The sequence below is a fragment of the Nerophis ophidion genome, linkage group LG13 (assembly GCF_033978795.1).
Source record: "Nerophis ophidion isolate RoL-2023_Sa linkage group LG13, RoL_Noph_v1.0, whole genome shotgun sequence".
NCBI classification, from domain to species: domain Eukaryota; kingdom Metazoa; phylum Chordata; class Actinopteri; order Syngnathiformes; family Syngnathidae; genus Nerophis; species Nerophis ophidion.
In genome coordinates this window covers 51,877,930-51,896,376 of record NC_084623.1, presented here as the reverse complement: position 1 = coordinate 51,896,376, position 18,447 = coordinate 51,877,930, and the positions used below count along the sequence as shown (strand labels likewise).

Below are 18,447 nucleotides of genomic sequence, written 5' to 3'. Positions count from 1 at the left end.
TTGCTCCCTCAGAACCAAGCTGAAAAGAACCTTCACCCCTGCTGTGCTTTTAGAAGAGATGATGTATATTCAACGGTCCATACAACTTTTTTCTAAGACTTTGTGGAACAGAGCTGCTTGTATTGTATGCAAGTGTGTTTTTTTCCTGTGAGTTGACCTTTTTTTTGTTTTGTTCTTGCAAGTCCCAAACAATCCTTTTTGCTCTCTGCTTTGGCTTGTGAGTGGGCTGAATGATGCATTTTATTTTATTTTTTTTAATTTTATTTTGTCCACCAGGCCTCTAACATGCCCGTGAACCTCATTGAGGGCTTCAGACTGCACAACAAGCTCTTACAGGAGAGTTCATGATGTTTTTGCCACTATGGTCTCACTCTACACTCAACAAACTCTTAACAATATACCTGGATGTCATCATTGTTTGCAATATAATAAAAATAAATCTGCATATTTTTAGTGTCTTTTTTTTTTTTCTTTTTTCCCCCCCTCCCACATCTTGTCCATCCGAGGTCGGGTCGTGGGGGCAGCAGCCTAAGCAGAGAAAGCTAAATTACCCTGTCCCCAACCACTTTGTCCAGCTCCGCCTGAGGCCTTCCCCAGGTGGGGTCTCTGAATTAAAACAAGGTAGTGAGTAAAAGGGTGGCCCGTAGGTCGAGTTTCGTTGGGGGGGAGTAAGAAAAAAGATAAAAATTGTATGCAAAATATGAAAAGTATATATTTCAAATGCCACAGATAGTCAGTTTATAAGTGAAATCAGAATCAACTGTATTGGCAAAGTATGTTCAACACACTAAGTCAGGGGTGCCCACACTTTTTCTGCAGGCGAGCTACTTTTCAATTGACCAACTCGAGGGGATCTACCTCATTTATATATATCATTTATATTTATTTATTTATGAAAGAGACATTTTTGTAAACAAGTTAAATGTGTTTAATGATAATACAAGCATGTGTAACACATATAGATGTATTTCTTTCACGAAGACAAGAATATAAGTTGGTGTATTACCTGATTCTGATGACTTGCATTGATTGGAATCAGACAGTAATGATTGATAACGCCCACATTTTCAAATGGAGGAGAAAAAAAGTTGTCCTTTCTGTACGATACCACATGACAGTGGTTGGTTTTTGGCGTCTTAATTCATCCAGCTTCCATACACTTTACAAGAAAAACACTGGCGGCAAATTCCGTAGCTTGCTTGATTGACATTCACGGCACCCGAGGGTCTTGTGAGATGACGCTGGCTGCTGCCAGTTCATTATTATGAAAAAATGACAGAGAGGAAGGCGAGAAACACTTTTTATTTCAACAGACTCTCGCGCCGTACCTTCCATCAAAACTCTAAAGGCCGACTGCACATTTCCTATCTTCACAATAAAAGCCCTGCTTCAAGCTGCCTGCGCTAACAAAATAAGAGTCTCGGAAAGCTGGCGTGCACAAGTGATGTGCACGCCAGCTTTCTGAGGGATCGCTTGTGCACGCCAGTTTTCCGAGACTCTGTATTTAGTTAGCGCAGGCAGCATGAAGCAGGGCTTTTATTGTGAAGATAGGAAATGTGCAGTCGGCCTTTAGAGTTTTGACGGAAGGTACGGCGCGAGAGTCTGTTGAAATAAAAAGTGTTTCTGGCCTTCCTCTCGGTCATATTTTCATAATAATGATCTTGCAGCAGCCAGCGTCATCTCACAAGACCCTCCGGTACCGTGAATGTCATTTAAGTGACGTCTTGGTGAAGATTGATGATCACTCATTTTTAGGTCTATTTTTTTCTAAAAGCCTGGCTGGAGATCGACTGACACACCCCCCGCGGTCGACTGGTAGCTCGCGATCGACGTAATGGGCACCTCTGCACTAAGTCAATGGTTTGCAACCTTTTTTCAGTGATGTACCCCCTGTGAACATTTTTTTAATTCAAGTACCCCCTAATCAGAGCAAAGCATTTTTGGTTGATAAAACAAGATAAAGAAGTAAAATACAGCACTATGTCATCAGTCTCTGATTTATAAATTGTATAACAGTGCAAAATATTGCTTATTTGTAGTGGTCTTTCTTGAACTATTTGGGAAAAAGAGATACAAAAATAGCTAAAAACTTGTTGAAAAATAAACAAGTGATTCAATTATAAAGATTTCTACACATAGAAGTAATCATCAACTTAAAGTGCCCTCTTTGGGGATTGTAATAGAGATCCATCTGGATTCATCAACTTCATTCTAAACATTTCTTCACAAAAAAAGAAATCTTTAACATCAATATTTATGGAACATGTCCACAAAAAAATCTAGCTGTTAACACTGAATATTGCATTGTTGCATTTCTTTTCACAGTTTATGAACTTACATTCATATTTTGTTGAAGTTTTATTCAATAAATATATTTATAAAGGATTTTTGAATTGTTGCTATTTTTAGAATATTTAAAAAAAAATCTCACGTACCCCTTGGCATACCTTCAAGTGCCCCCATTTGAGAACCACTGCACTAAGTCAGGAGTCTCCAAACTTTTTGACTCGGGGCGGCCGCATTGGGTTGTGAAGTGAAGTGAATTATATTTATATAGCGCTTTTCTCTAGTGGCTCAAAGCGCTTTACATAGGGAAACCCAATATCTAAGTTACATTTAAACCAGTGTGGGTGGCACTGGAAGCAGGTGGGTAAAGTGTCTTGCCCAAGGACACAACGGCAGTGACTAGGATGGCGGAAGCGGGAATTGAACCTGTGACCCTCAAGTTGCTGGCACGGCCACTCTACCAACTGTGCTATGCCGCCAGGGGCCGGGCTATGTATATATTTATGTATATTCCGGGTGCAATGATGTCACATTATCGATGGGAAAATACATTTTTAGACAATTCGATTTGCCTGAGTGGCTAGGAGACACCGAGAGTAACAAGCGGTAGATAATGGATTAGAAAGGACAGATTTAAAAAAAAAATTATATTAAATTTTTCATATATATATATATATTTTAAACTTGGGACTTACCGCGGGCCGCATTTTGGACGCGGGTGGGCCGTATCTGGCCCGAGAGCCATAGTTTGGGGACCCCTGCACTAAATATTTGACTTGGTAGACCAGGGGTCTCAAACCTGTTTTTCATTGAGGGCCGCATCGCAGTAATAGCTGCCTTTAGAGGGCCAATTTTTTTTTTTTTTTTAATTAATGGAAGTTATGCATGTGGGTAAAAACCTATGTTTAATCAAAATTCAAATTGATCTGATTTAAAAAAAAAAAAATTTAAAATGCTGCCTCGGCATTGATTATTAGATTTTTTCATGTACAAACTGTTATCTATACTAAGCTATTTTTGTAATGCACTATATAATAATGTAATATTTGGCATGATTAGATAACGTTTAAAAGATACGCATTTTTTTCCTGTCGAAATTGAAATAATTTTTTAGCATTTAATAAAAAGAAAAAAAGTATTTTACTAACATATTTTTCACAGGCCACAAACAATTATATGGCGGGCCAGCAGATTTGGCCCCCGGGCCTTGAGTTTGACACCACATGGCATAATTGGATAATGTTTAGAAGATGCGCATTTTTTCCTGTTGAAATTGAAATTAGTATTTAGTTAAAAAAAAAAAAGTATTTTACTAACACACATTTTTCTCGGGCCACATACAATGATGTGGCGGGCCAGATCTGGCCCTCGGGGCCTTGACTTTGACACCACATGGCATAATTAAATAATGTTTAGAAAATATGCATTTTTTCCTGTCGAAATTTAAATAATTATTAGCATTTAATTAAAAACATTTTTTTACTAACACACATTTTTCACGGGCCACAAACAGTGATGTGGCGGGCCAGATCTGGCCCTCGGGGCCTTGACTTTGACACCACATGGCATAATTAAATAATGTTTAGAAAATATGCATTTTTTCCTGTCGAAATTTAAATAATTATTAGCATTTAATTAAAAACATTTTTTTACTAACACACATTTTTCACGGGCCACAAACAGTGATGTGGCGGGCCAGATCTGGCCCCCGGGCCTTGATTTTGACACCACATGACATGAATGGATAACATTTAAAAGATACACATTTTTTCCTGTCGAAATTGAAATAATGATTAGCATTTAATAGAAAAACAATGTATTTTACTAACACATTTTTCTCGGGCCACACACAATGATGTGGCGGGCCAGATCTGGCCCTTGGGCCTTGACTTTGACAGAACATGGCATGATTAGATAATGTTTAAAAGATACGCATTTTTTCCTGTCAAAATTTAAATAATTATTAGCATTTAATTAAAAAAAACATTTTACTAACACATTTTTCTCGGGCCACACACAATGATGTGGCGGGCCAGATCTGGCCCTTGGGCCTTGACTTTGACACCACATGACATGATTAGATAACGTTTAGAAGATGCGCATTTTTTCCTGTCGAAATTGAAATTAGTATTTAGTTAAAAAAAAAAAAAAGTATTTTACTAACACACATTTTTCTCGGGCCACATACAATGTTGTGGCGGGCCAGATCTGGCCCCCGGGCCTTGACTTTGACACCACATGGCATGATTAGATAGCGTTTAGAAAATATGCATTTTTTCTTGTCGAAATTGAAATAATTATTAGCATTTACTTAAAAAAATATATATACATATATATTTTACTAACACATTTTTCTCGGGCCACACACAATGATGTGGCGGGCCAGATCTGGCCCCCGGGGCCTTGATTTTGACACCACATGGCATAATTAGATAATGTTTAGAAGATACACATTTTTTCCTGTCGAAATTTAAATAATTATTAGCATTTAATTTAAAACCATTTTTTACTAATACACATTTTTCTCGGGCCACAAACAATGATGTGGCGGGCCAGATCTGGCCCCCGGGCCTTGACTTTGACACCACATGGCATGATTGGATAACGTTTAGAAGATGCACATTTTTTCCTGTCGAAATTGAAATAATTATTAGCATTTAATAAAATTTAAAAAAGCATTTTACTAACACACTTTTTTCACGGGCCACACACAATAATGTGGCGGGCCGGATCTGGCCCTTGGGCCTTGAGTTTGACACCACATGGCATGATTAGATAATGTTTAGAAGATGCGCATTTTTTCCTGTCGAAATTGAAATTAGTGTTTAGTTAAAAAAAATAAAGTATTTTACTAATACACATTTTTCTCGGGCCACATACAATGTTGTGGCGGGCCAGATCTGGCCCTTGGGCCTTGACTTTGACAGAACATGGCATGATTAGATAATGTTTAAAAGATACGCATTTTTTCCTGTCAAAATTTAAATAATTATTAGCATTTAATTAAAAAAAACATTTTACTAACACATTTTTCTCGGGCCACAAACAATGATGTGGCGGGCCAGATCTGGCCCTTGGGCCTTGACTTTGACACCACATGGCATGATTAGATAACGTTTAGAAGATGCGCATTTTTTCCTGTTGAAATTGAAATGAGTATTTAGTTTAAAAAAATATATATATTTTACTAACACACATTTTTCTCGGGCCACACACAATGTTGTGGCGGGCCAGATCTGGCCCTTGGGCCTTGACTTTGACACCACATGGCATGATTAGATAGCGTTTAGAAAATATGCATTTTTTCTTGTCGAAATTGAAATAATTGTTAGCATTTAGTTAAAAAAAATATATATATATTTTGATTTTACTAACACATTTTTCTCGGGCCACACACAATGATGTGTCGTGCCAGATCTGGCCCCGGGGCCTTGAGTTTGACACCACATGGCATAATTGGATAATGTTTAGAAGATGCGCATTTTTTCCTGTTGAAATTGAAATTAGTATTTAGTTAAAAAAAAAAAAAGTATTTTACTAACACACATTTTTCTCGGGCCACATACAATGTTGTGGCGGGCCAGATCTGGCCCCCGGGGCCATGAGTTTGACACCACATGACATGATTGGATAACGTTTAAAAGATTCAAATTTTTTTCCTGTCGAAATTTTAATAATTATTAGCATTTAATTAAAAGAAAAACATTTTACTAAAACACATTTTTCTCGGGCCACAAACAATGATGTGGCGGGCCAGATCTGGCCCTTGGGCCTTGACTTTAACACCACATGGCATGATTAGATAACGTTTAGAAGATGCGCATTTTTTCCTGTTGAAATTGAAATGAGTATTTAGTTTAAAAAAATATATATATTTTACTAACACACATTTTTCTCGGGCCACATACAATGTTGTGGCGGGCCAGATCTGGCCCTTGGGCCTTGACTTTGACACCACATGGCATGATTAGATAGCGTTTAGAAAATATGCATTTTTTCTTGTCGAAATTGAAATAATTATTAGCATTTAGTTAAAAATATATATATATATATTTTACTAACACATTTTTCTCGGGCCACAAACAATGATGTGGCGGGCCAGATCTGGCCCCCGGGGCCTTGAATTTGACACCACATGGCATGATTAGATAACGTTTAAAAGATACGCATTTTTTCCTGACGAAATTGAAATAATTAGCATTTAATTTAAAAATAAAACATTTTACTAACACACATTTTTCTCGGGCCACATACAATGATTTGGCGGCCCAGATCTGGCCCTTGGGCCTTGACTTTGACACCACATGGCATGATTAGATAGCATTTAGAAAATATGCATTTTTTCTTGTCGAAATTGAAATAATTATTAGCATTTAGTTAAAAAATATATATATATATTTTGATTTTACTAACACATTTTTCTCGGGCCACACACAATGATGTGGCGGGCCAGATCTGGCCCCGGGGCCTTGACTTTGACACCACACGGCATGAATAGATAATGTTTAGAAGATACGCATGTTTTCCTGTCGAAATTTAAATAATTATTAGCATTTAATTAAAAAAAATTTTTACTAACACACATTTTTCTCGGGCCCCGGGTCTTGACTTTGACACCTGTTTGGTAGACCATGTTCTCTTTTTTCAATGTAAACAATAAGTATTAACAATTAACTACAACTTTAAAGAAGAGCAATACTTTAATAACTAAGAATTACCTTTCGTCTTACATTTTTGCTCTTGTTTTTTCCAACAATATGTTGAGGGCCCCACTGTTATAACTAATGATAGCACATTTTTCCACCAATAACACATAACTGACCATAGGTTTTTCTTTAAAATATATGTCATCTGTCTCTATATAATATGTGTATGTTTTCAGCATTTTTTTTTTTTTCACAAAATAAAAAACATTAAACATTTCCCAAACATTGACTTTTCATTATGTGGCCCTTGGTTGAAAAAGTTTGGACACCCCAATCATATTGTTTACGAATATGAAAACGTATAGACTATTTTTTTCTATTTTCAGAGTTTAAATGTATTACTGCAGTGCTAGTACAACTACAAAAATGTAGATAATATACTTACATCAATGTTCATACATCTATATAAAATGTATGAACGTTAAAAATAAAATAATCATTTAAATATATATATATTTTTTTATGAACCTTTATAATATGCATCGTTTAAATCAGGGGTCACTAACGCGCTGCCCGCAGGCACCAGGTAGCCCGTAAGGACCAGATTAGTCGCCCGCTGCCCTGTTCTAAAAATAGCTCAAATAGCAGCTGTGGAGAGGTGGAGCCGACGGTCCGACAGAGATGCAGGGCACGCCCAAGATGGCGGCGAGGAGTCGGTGATGGCGAGCGAGCGGCGAGGCGGGGCGTGCCAGGAGCGACGCCACAAACAAGATCAGGTGTGTGGATCGCGCACCTGTACACGATTAACGTATCTCCTCTCGCTGTATAAAAGGGGAGAACGGGGCTGGTGATGGTGCGGAGCGAGAAAAACACATACAACGACGGAGACGGAGACAAGAAGAGGCGGAGCGAGCAGCAGAGGGAGACGGGAGACGCAGCGGACGACCGACCCGATCGCAGACAAGGTTGTGTGGGAAAATAAAGCAAGTCAAACCTGCTCGAAGTCATGTCCTTCCTTGGTGGTCCATGGAACCCGCAGGACGACGGTGGGAGTCCGTCACAGCAGCACTTACCAGTGAGCTGCCTCTATTTTTTAAATGTTCTTTATTTACTAGCAAGCTGGTCTTGCCTTGCTCGACATTTTTAATTCTAAGAGAGACAAAACTCAAATAGAATTTGAAAATCCCAAAAATATTTTAAGGACTTGGTCTTCACTTGTTTAGAAAAATGCATTCATTTTTTTACTTTGCTTCTTATAACTTTCAGAAAGACAATTTTAGAGAAAAAATACAACCTTAAAAATGATTTTAGGATTTTTAAACACATATACCTTTATACCTTATAAATTCCTTCCTCTTCTTTCCTGACAATTTAAATCAATGCTCAAGTATTTTTTTTTATTGTAAAGAATAATGAATAGATTTTAATTTAATTCTTCATTTTAGCTTCTGTTTTTTCGACGAAGAATATTTGTGAAATATTTCTTCAAACTTATGATTAAAATGAAAAAAAAAATATTCTGGTAAATATAGAAAATCTGTAGAATCAAATTTAAATCTTATTTCAAAGTCTTTTGAATTTATTTTGAAATTTTTGTTCTGGAAAATCTAGAAGAAATGATTTTTCTTTGTTACAAATATAGCTTGGTCCAATTTGTTATATATTCTAACAAAGTGCAGATTGAAAAAATTTAACACATATTTATTGTGAGAAATCATTAATATGATTAGTTTTCCCACAAATATAAATATCATTAATCATCAATAATAACATAGAGTTAAAGGTAAATGGAGCAAATTGGCTATTTCTGGCAATTTATTTAAGTGTGTATCAAACTGGTAGCCCTTCACATTAATCAGCTCCTGGTTTCAAAAAGGTTGGTGACCCCTGGTTTAAATAGTCATTTTTAATTATTGTTTTTTTTTATGCCTTTATTTATAAAGTTCAACATTTACAAACATAAACATATGAACACGAACAATTAAAGCAAGTACAAAAACAGTGCAATTCAGCGCTAGGGGGTTGTTAATTCAATAAAGTAATTTTCGTAGAATGTATTTTATATATATATTATTTTTTAAATTAGATTTTTGTATTTATTTTCAAAACTTTTATATATAATATCCAACATTTACATACAATCAAAGAAATAATAATAGTCATTTTTAAAGCATGTTTACGTCCGTCCTCCTTGACGTCATCATCCAGCGGGGTCGCACAGTAATGACGTCACGCAAAAAGGAAGCACACTCGGAAAGCTGAGAAACGTTTGGACAACGCGAGTCCATAACAATACTTATTAAGGTAAGTTTATCCCATTAAACATTAACTTATGTATATTTAGTCCAATAATTTGAGTCGTGATTAAACAACATTTCCTTATGTTAAAAGTTATTAATATACAGTTTTAAATACCTACTCGAGTTAAAGGCACAGCGTGTTTATTTACAATCTGCTTTATTGTCCAGATTACATGTTAAACATGTCTGGAATCTGACTTGCTAGACTGTGCTAAGCAATAAATATTAACTAAACATACAAACCCAGTTTCCATATGAGTTGGGAAATTGTGTTAGATGTAAATATAAACGGAATACAATGATTTGCAAATCCTTTTCAACCCATATTCAGTTGAATGCACTGCAAAGACAAGATATTTGATGTTCAAACTCATAAACTTTATTTTTTTTTTGCAAATAATAATTAACTTAGAATTTCATGGCTGCCACACGTGCCAAAGTAGTTGGGAAAGGGCATGTTCACCACTGTGTTACAATACATTTTCTTTTAACAACACTCAATAAACGTTTGGGAACTGAGGAAACTAATTGTTGAAGCTTTGAAAGTGGAAATCTTTCCCATTCTTGTTTTATGTAGAGCTTTAGTCATTCAACAGTCCGGGGTCTCCGCTGTCGTATTTTACGCTTCATAATGCGCCACACATTTTCAATGGGAGACAGGACTGGACTGCAGGCGGGCCAGGAAAGTACCCGCACTCTTTTTTTACGAGCCGTGCTGTTGTAACACTTGTCTTGCTGAAATAAGCATGATAACGTTGCTTGGATGACAACATATGTTGCTCCAAAACCTGTACGGACCTTTCAGCATTAATGGTGCCTTCACGGATGTGTAAGTTACCCATGCCTTGGGCACTAATACACCCCCAGACCGTCACAGATGCGGGCTTTTGAACTTTGCGCCTATAACAATCTGAATGGTTATTTTCCTCTTTGTTCTGGAGGACACCATGTCCTCTGTTTCTAAAAATAATTTGAAAAGGGAACTCGTCAGACCATAGAACACCTTTCCACTTTGCATCAGTCCATCTTAGTTGAGCTCGGGCCCAGCCAAGCCGGCGGCGTTTCAGGATATTGTTGATAAATGGGTTTGGCTTTGCATATAGATGTAGCGATTTACTGTAGTTACTGACAGTGGTTTTATGAAGTGTTCCTGAGCCCACGTGGTGATATCCTTACACACTGATGTCGGTTTTTAATGGAGTACCGCCTGAGGCAGGGGTAGGGAATCTATGGCTCTCGAGCCAGATGGGGCTCTTTTGATGACTGCATCTGGCTCTCAGATAAATCTTAGCTGACGTTGCTTAACACGATAAGTAATTAATAATTCCGCTGGTAATCACAGTGTTAAAAATCACGTTCAAAATATAAAACATTCTCATGCATTTGAATCCATCCATCCGTTTCTACCGCACCTGTTGAAGAAGTCGCATTAATGGTCAAACTGATTGTATTTATTATTGGTTAGCTCTAGAATAACAATGTTATTAAAAAGAATAAGAGATGTAATCTGGGAAAGTCCAAATGAAAGAGGAGAAGTAAAATTCTCTGGTCAGAGCGTGGGACGACACTGTACAAGAGTACAGGTTTACGGGTTTCTCTTCATTGAGCTAAATTGAATCCAGTCTCTGTTTAATTCCTTGCTTCTTGTCTGTTTAATAGATGTCATCAGTGTTTGAACCTGACAGTTGTATTAAGTGTTAAAAATATTATATGGCTCTCACGGAAATATACTTTAAAATTTTAGGCTTTCATGGCTCTCTCAGCCAAAAAGGTTCCCGACCCCTGGCCTGAGGGATCAAAGGTCTTTAATATCATCGCTTACGTGCAGTGATTTCTCCAGATTCTCTGAACTTTTTGATGATTTTACGGACCATAGATGGTAAAATCCCTAAATTCCTTGCAATACCTCGTTGAGAAATGTTGTTCTAAAACTGTTCAACAATTTGCTTACAAAGTGGTGACCCTCACCCCATCCTTGTTTGTGAATTGCTTAGCATTTCATGGAAGCTGCTTTTATACCCAAACATGGCACCCATCCATCCATTTATCTTCTTCAGCTTATCCGAGGTCGGGTCGCGGGGGCAACAACCTAAGCAGGGAAACCCAGACTTCCCTTTCCCCAGCCACTTTGTCTAGCTCTTCCCGGGGAATCCCGAGGCGTTCCCAGGCCAGCCGGGAGACATAGTCTTCCCAACGTCTCCTGGGTCTTCCCCGTGGCCTCCTAACAGTTGGACATGCCCTAGGAGGTGTTCGGGTGGCATCCTGACCAGATGCCCAAACCACCTCATCTGGCTCCTCTCGATGTGAAGGAGCAGCGGCTTTACTTTTAGTTCCTCCCGGATGACAGAGCTTCTCACCCTATCTCTAAGGGAGAGACCCGCCACACGGCGGAGGAAACTCATTTCGGCCGCTTGTACCCGTGATCTTATCCTTTCGGTCATGACCCAAAGCTCATGACCATAGGTGAGGATGGGAATGTAGATCGACCGGTAAATTGAGAGCTTTGCCTTCCGGCTCAGCTCCTTCTTCCCCACAACGGATCGATACAACGTGCGCATTACTGAAGACGCCGCACCAATCCGCCTGTCGATCTCACGATCCACTCTTCCCTCACTCGTGAACAAGACTCCTAGGTACTTGAACTCCTCCACTTGGGGCAGGGTCTCCTCCCCAACCCAGAGATGGCATTCCACCCTTTTCCGGGAGAGAACCACGGACTCGGACTTGGAGGTGCTGATTCTCATTCCGGTCGTTTCACACTCGGCTGCAAACCGATCCAGTAATGGCACCCAACTGTTCCCAATTAGCCTGCACACATGTGGGATGTTCCAAATAAGTGTTTGATGAGCATTCCTCAACATTTATTGCCACCTTTCCCAACTTTTTTTGTCACGTGTTGCTGGCATCAAATTCTAAAGTTATTGATTATTTGCAAAAAAAAAGTATCAGTTTGAACATCAAATATGTTGTCTTTGGAGCATATTCAACTGAATATGGGTTGAAAATTATTTGCAAATCATTGTATTCCGTTTATATTTACATCTAACACAATTTCCCAACTCATATGGAAAAAGGGTTTGTATAAACAAGTAATAAAGTAACTAATATGTGCAAGCCTAATAAAGGACAGTGTTGTGGTGAATAGAGCAAAAATATGATGAGGTGAGCATGAGTTGTACATTCACAGTTTGTACAAACGAGGCTCAGACCTTAGAAATTAAACCCTGGAATGTTTGAACGACTCTGAAACTGGGCTGAACGCCTTCAACAGTCGGTTTTGTGCCTCCACAACAGGCCGGCGGTCATGTCTCTGAACAAGTCCATGCATCCCAGGAACCGCTACAAAGACAAACCACCAGACTTTGCCTACCTGGCCTCGAAATATCCACAATTCCAGCAGCATGTGAACACCAACGTGAGTGGGCGAGCTGTGTAAGTACTAATACATATTCAAGCATCCATCACCTTCCTGTAGCAGCATTAGGTTTTGTGTTGTTTAGGTATTTAATGAATGCACCTAAACCCAGAACTGTATGTAGTTTTCAAATTTGCCTAATTGGCCATCATGCATTTAGAACAGTGGTTCTTAACCTTGTTGGAGGTACCGAACTCCACCAGTTTCATATGTGCATTCACCGAACCCTTCTTTAGTGTAAAAAAAATTCAACACAAAATTATATGTTTTTGGTAACACTTTAGTATGGGGAACATATTCTAAGTAACAAAGACTTAATTTAGAGTTATTTGGTTACGGTCAGGGTTAGAGTTATAATAAGGCCATACCGAATAAGGCATTAATAAGTACTTAGTGACTATTTAAGAGAACATGTTACTAATTTGCATGTTAATAAGCAACTAATTAATGGTGAATATGTTCCCCATACTAAAGTGTTACCATGTTTTTTTTACTGTTGCACAAAATGAACCATGCATAAACATCACCTTGTTCAAACAACAAAACCAAGACAGTGCATAAACTCACAACAAATTGCACACCTGCAAATCAGTCAGCTGTTGCCGTAGCCATAATACGCCGATAGGGATAATTTCGTATTTAGACGAAGATTCGGGTGTGTTTTGACCTCCACCGAACCCCTAGGGTTCAATCGAACCTAGTTTAAAGGGGAACATTATCACAATTTCAAAAGAGTTAAAAACAATAAAAATCAGTTCCCAGTGGCTTGTTTTATTTTTCGAAGTTTTTTTCAAAATTTTACACCTCCCGGAATATCCCTAAAAAAAGCTTTAAAGTTCTTGAATTTCGCTATTTGCGATGCCACTGTCCATTTCCCTGTGACGTCATACAGGGCTGCCAATACAAACATCATGGCGGTTACCACAGCAAGATATAGCGACATTAGCTCGGATTCAGACTCGGATTTCAGCCGCTTAAGCGATTCAACAGATTAGGCATGTATTGAAACAGATGGTCGGAGTATGGAGGCAGATAGCGAAAACGAAATTGAAGAAGAAATTGAAGCTATTGAGCGAATAGCTATTGACGCTATTCGGCCATAGCGTGGGTGTACCTAATGAAGTGGCCCATAGCATGGCTGCCTTATTAGCATCGCCGGTAAAATGTGCGGGCCAAACGATCAGGACTTTCGCATCTTGTGACACTGGAGCAACTTAAATCCGTCGATTGGTAAGTGTTTGTTTCGCATTAAATGTGGGTATCTAGTTTCAAATGTACATACAGCTAGCGTAAGTAGCATTTTAGCATCGATTAGCGTAGCATGTTAGCATCGATTAGCTGGCAGTCATGCCGTGACCAAATATGTCTGATTAGCACATAAGTCAACAACATCAACAAAACTCACATTTGTGATTTTGTTGACTTAATCGTTGCAAATGCATCTGCAGGTTATCCATACATCTCTGTGCCATGTCTGTCTTAGCATCGCCGGTCAAATGTGTAGACACTGGCAAATTCAATGGAAGTCTGGCGGCAGATTTCTTGCCAGTGGTGCAACTTGAATCCCTCCCTGTTAGTGTTGTTACACCCTCCGACAACACACCGACGAGGCATGATGTCTCCAAAGTTTCAAAAAATAGTCGAAAAAACGGAAAATAACAGAGCTGAGACCCGGTGTTTGTAATGTGAAAACGAAAATGGCGGGTGTGTTACCTCGGTGACGTCACGTTCTGACGTCATCGCTATAAGAGCGATAAACAGAAAGGCGTTTAATTTGCCAAAATTCACCCATTTAGAATTCGGAAATCGGTTAAAAAAATACATGGTCTTTTTTCTGCAACATCAAGGTATATATTGACGCTTGCATAGGTTTGGTGATAATGTTCCCCTTTAAGAACCATTGATTTAGAACGACTACATTACGAACTACAAACTTTCTTCTTATGCTTCGATTTATACTTTTTGTGTCACAAGACACAAGCTTGCAGGGTTTTTTTTTTTTTTTGGATAGGAGAAAAGGCCACAACGGTCACCACTTTCATTTCCAAAGTTCTCAACTGGAGTTGTCACTTTTTGTGAAAAAGAGTATTTACAGATCACTTGGTAACTAAAACCACAAAGTTGCTAAGTTGGCAACACTAAAATCCCTTGCAGCAGGGCTTATCAATTATTTTTTGTTACGTCCCCCTAGGACCGGGGTCTTTAGCGCTGCCCTAGTGGCTCTCTGGAGCTTTTTCAAAAATATATAAAATATTGAAAAAGATGAGGGGAAAAAACATATTTTTTGTTTTAATATGGTTTCTGTAGGAGGACAAAAGTGACACAAACCTCCCTAATTGCTATAAAGCACACTGTTTACATTAAACATGCTTCACTGATTCGAGTATTTGGCGAGCGCCGCTTTGTCCTACTAATTTTGGCAGTCCTTGAACTCACCGTAGTTGTTTTCATGGATAACTTTCTCCGACTTTCTAAGACGTGATTTATGCCACTTATTTTTTTTGTCTCATTTTGTCAACCAAACTTTTAACGTTGTGCATGAATGCACAAAGGTGAGTTTTGTTGATGTTATTGACTTACGTGGAGTGTGCTAATCAGACATATTTGGTCACTGCATGACTGCAAGCTAATCGATGCTAACATGCTATTTAGGCTAGCTGTATGTACATATTGCATCATTATGCCTCATTTGTGGCTATATTTGAGCTCATTTAGTTTCCTTTAAGTCCTCATAATTCAATTTATATCTCATGACACACTATCTGTATGTAATATGGCTTTTACTTTTTTGCGGCTCCAGATGGATTTGTTTTTGTATTTTTGGTCCAATATGGCTCTTTCAACATTTTGGGTTGCCGACCCCTGCTCTAGGAAGTAGAAAACATTAGTAGAATTAGTAGCATTTGTATATAAAATTGTAAATACACCTTTCCATAACACTGTATCCTTATTAACAATAAATAAGACAAAAACAAGAAAGGATTATAAATAGAATTCCGACGAAAAATAACTTTATTAACATTGTTTTAGTCTGTAACAGAAAATATTTGGTCAATTTGCCTGAAAAAAAATTTAAATAATTACAGTTTAATTCCACATGCTGATATAGATAAATAGATAGACAGACAGATAGATAGTACTTAATTAATTCTTTCAGGAAAATTAAAATTCCAGCAGCAGTGTACAGAGTTGAGATATAATTTTAAAAGTAAATAATAGGGGTATTAATGGAAACAAAATAGAAAAATATTACAATAAGAATTAAAATAAAACGCAACAACGATAATAGCGTGTGGGACAAACGAGTATTTGAGTCTATTAGTCCTGCACTTGGAATGAAGCAGTCTAGCACTGATAACACGATGCAGAGGGTGACTGGCATCATCCAGGATGCTCACTAGTTTTTCCACAGTCCTCTTCTCTGCCACCGTCACCACTGAGTCCACTTTTATTCCCATCATAGAACCGGCCCGCCTGATCAGTTTCTCCAGTCTGGAGCTGTCCTTCTTACAAACCCCGTTCCCACATGAGTTGGGAAAAAATTTTTAAATGTAAATATAAACGGAATATAATGATTTGCAAATCATTTTCAACCCATATTCAGTTGAATTATATACAAAGACAACATATTTGATGTTCAAACTCCTAAATTTATAACAATTTAATTACAATTTTATGGATGCAACATGTGACAAATAAGTTGGGAAAGGTGGCAATAAATACTGATAAAGTTGAGGAATGCTCATCAAACACATATTTGGAACATCTCACAGGTGTGCAGGCTAATTGGGAACATTTGGGTGCCATGATTGGGTATAAAAACAGCTTCCCAAAAAATGCTCAGTCTTTCACAAGAAAGGATGGGGCGAGGTACACCCCTTTGTCCACAACTGCCTGAGCAAATAGTCAAACAGTTTAAGAACGTTTCTCAAAGTGGAATTGCAAGAAATTTAGGGATTTCAACATCTACGGTACATAATATCATCAAAAGGTTCAGAGAATCTGGAGAAATCACTCCACATAAGCGGCATGGCCGGAAACCAACATTGAATGACAATGACCTTCCATCTCTCAGACGGCACTGTATCAAAAACCGACATCAATCTCTAAAGGATATCACCACATGGGCTGAGGAACACTTCAGAAAACCACTGTCAGTAAATACAGTTGGTCGCTACATCTGTAAGTGCAAGTTAAAGCTTTACAATGCAAAGCAAAAGTTATTTATCAACAACATCCAGAAACGCCGCGGACTTCTCTGGGCCCGAGATCATCTAAGATGGACTGATGCAAAGTGGAAAAGTGTTCTGTGGTCTGACAAGTCCACATTTCAAATTGTTTTTGGAAATATTCGACATCGTGTCATCCGGACCAAAGGGGAAGCGAACCATCAAGATTGTTATCGAAGCAAAGTTGAAAAGCCAGCATCTGTGATGGTATGAGGGCGCATTAGTGCCCAAGGCATGGGTAACTTACACATCTGTGAAGGCACCATTAACGCTGAAAGGTACATACAGGTTTTGGAACAACATATGCTGCCGTCTTTTTCATGGACGCCCCTGCTTCAGTGTGGTAAATGTTTAGATATTTTTTAAAACGATGGTCAGTTGGATAAAAGTATGGTCTATTTGTGACGTTTGGAAAGCAGCGATAAATTAGCGGCGGCGCGACTTATCTGAGCACCAAGCTGTTGTGACGGCACAAAGACACTCAAGGAGCAAAAGCCAACGTTAGTCTTACTTTCCCGAGCATACATCTGCTGCCAGTAAAATGCAGTTTCTTACTACAAAAAGGGAGGAGCAGGATTTGTGTTGTGCAGAAAACTTTGAAATCTTCTCCGCCAGGCTTGTCAGTCCTTCAGTGCGGGGATTAGGAATTTTGTGCATGCGCGAGTCTACCGTTTTTTTAAGTAGTTAAGCAGCGAGTTGGGGGTGAGAGTAATTTTGGTTGGGGGAGACCCCCATTTTTCTTCTAGAAGATAAGTCTTCTGTCATTTTAGGATGGACAGTGCAGACAGAATGATAAGCTTAGGCTGGATAAATTGACTTAAGTAGGTTGGGGGTGGGGGGTAAAGCGTTTTGTAGGAGAAGGCATTGACGAGTATTAAAAAAATGCTACAATCTTGGCGACATTTAATTTATGTAAATTATTTTCCTGGGCTGAGTGGTGATTATTTGTGGAAGGATTTACATGTTCGGAGTGTTTGTTTTAACAATTGCAAAAAGTGTTGCTTTGAGAATGAATAAGAGAACATGCACATATTATGAAAACCTTAATTAGTTAAATATCCATCCATCCATCCATCTTCTTCCGCTTATCCGAGGTCGGGTCGCGGGGGCAGCAGCCTAAGCAGGGAAACCCAGACTTCCCTCTCCCCAGCCACTTTGTCTAGCTCTTCCCGGGGGATCCCGAGGCGTTCCCAGGCCAGCCGGGAGACATAGTCTTCCCAACGTGTCCTGGGTCTTCCCCGTGGCCTCCTACCGGTTGGACGTGCCCTAAACACCTCCCTAAGGAGGCGTTCGGGTGGCATCCTGACCAGATGCCCGAACTACCTCATCTGGCTCCTCTCGATGTGAAGGAGCAGCGGCTTTACTTTGAGTTCCTCCCGGATGGCAGAGCTTCTCTTATCCTTTCGGTCATGACCCAAAGCTCATGACCATAGGTGAGGATGGGGACGTAGATCGACCGGTAAATTGAGAGCTTTGCCTTCCGGCTCAGCTCCTTCTTCACCACAACGGATCGGTACAACGTCCGCATTACTGAAGACGCCGCACCGATCCGCCTGTCGATCTCATGATCC

At 38.9% G+C, this 18,447-nt stretch overlaps 1 protein-coding gene across 1 annotated transcript in view; it reads left to right on the top strand.

Annotated features, from left to right (window-relative positions):
* Positions 1–9,119: 9,119 nt before the first annotated feature.
* The window catches only part of mettl16 (methyltransferase 16, N6-methyladenosine), a 51,550-nt gene continuing 42,222 nt past the window's right edge, over positions 9,120–18,447 (top strand). Inside the window, exons 1-2 of the mRNA XM_061919176.1 lie at positions 9,120–9,236; positions 12,527–12,664. Of these exons, the coding sequence (XP_061775160.1) occupies positions 12,537–12,664 (128 nt within the window). The 5' untranslated portion in view covers positions 9,120–9,236; positions 12,527–12,536. The remainder of the gene's footprint in view (positions 9,237–12,526; positions 12,665–18,447) is intronic.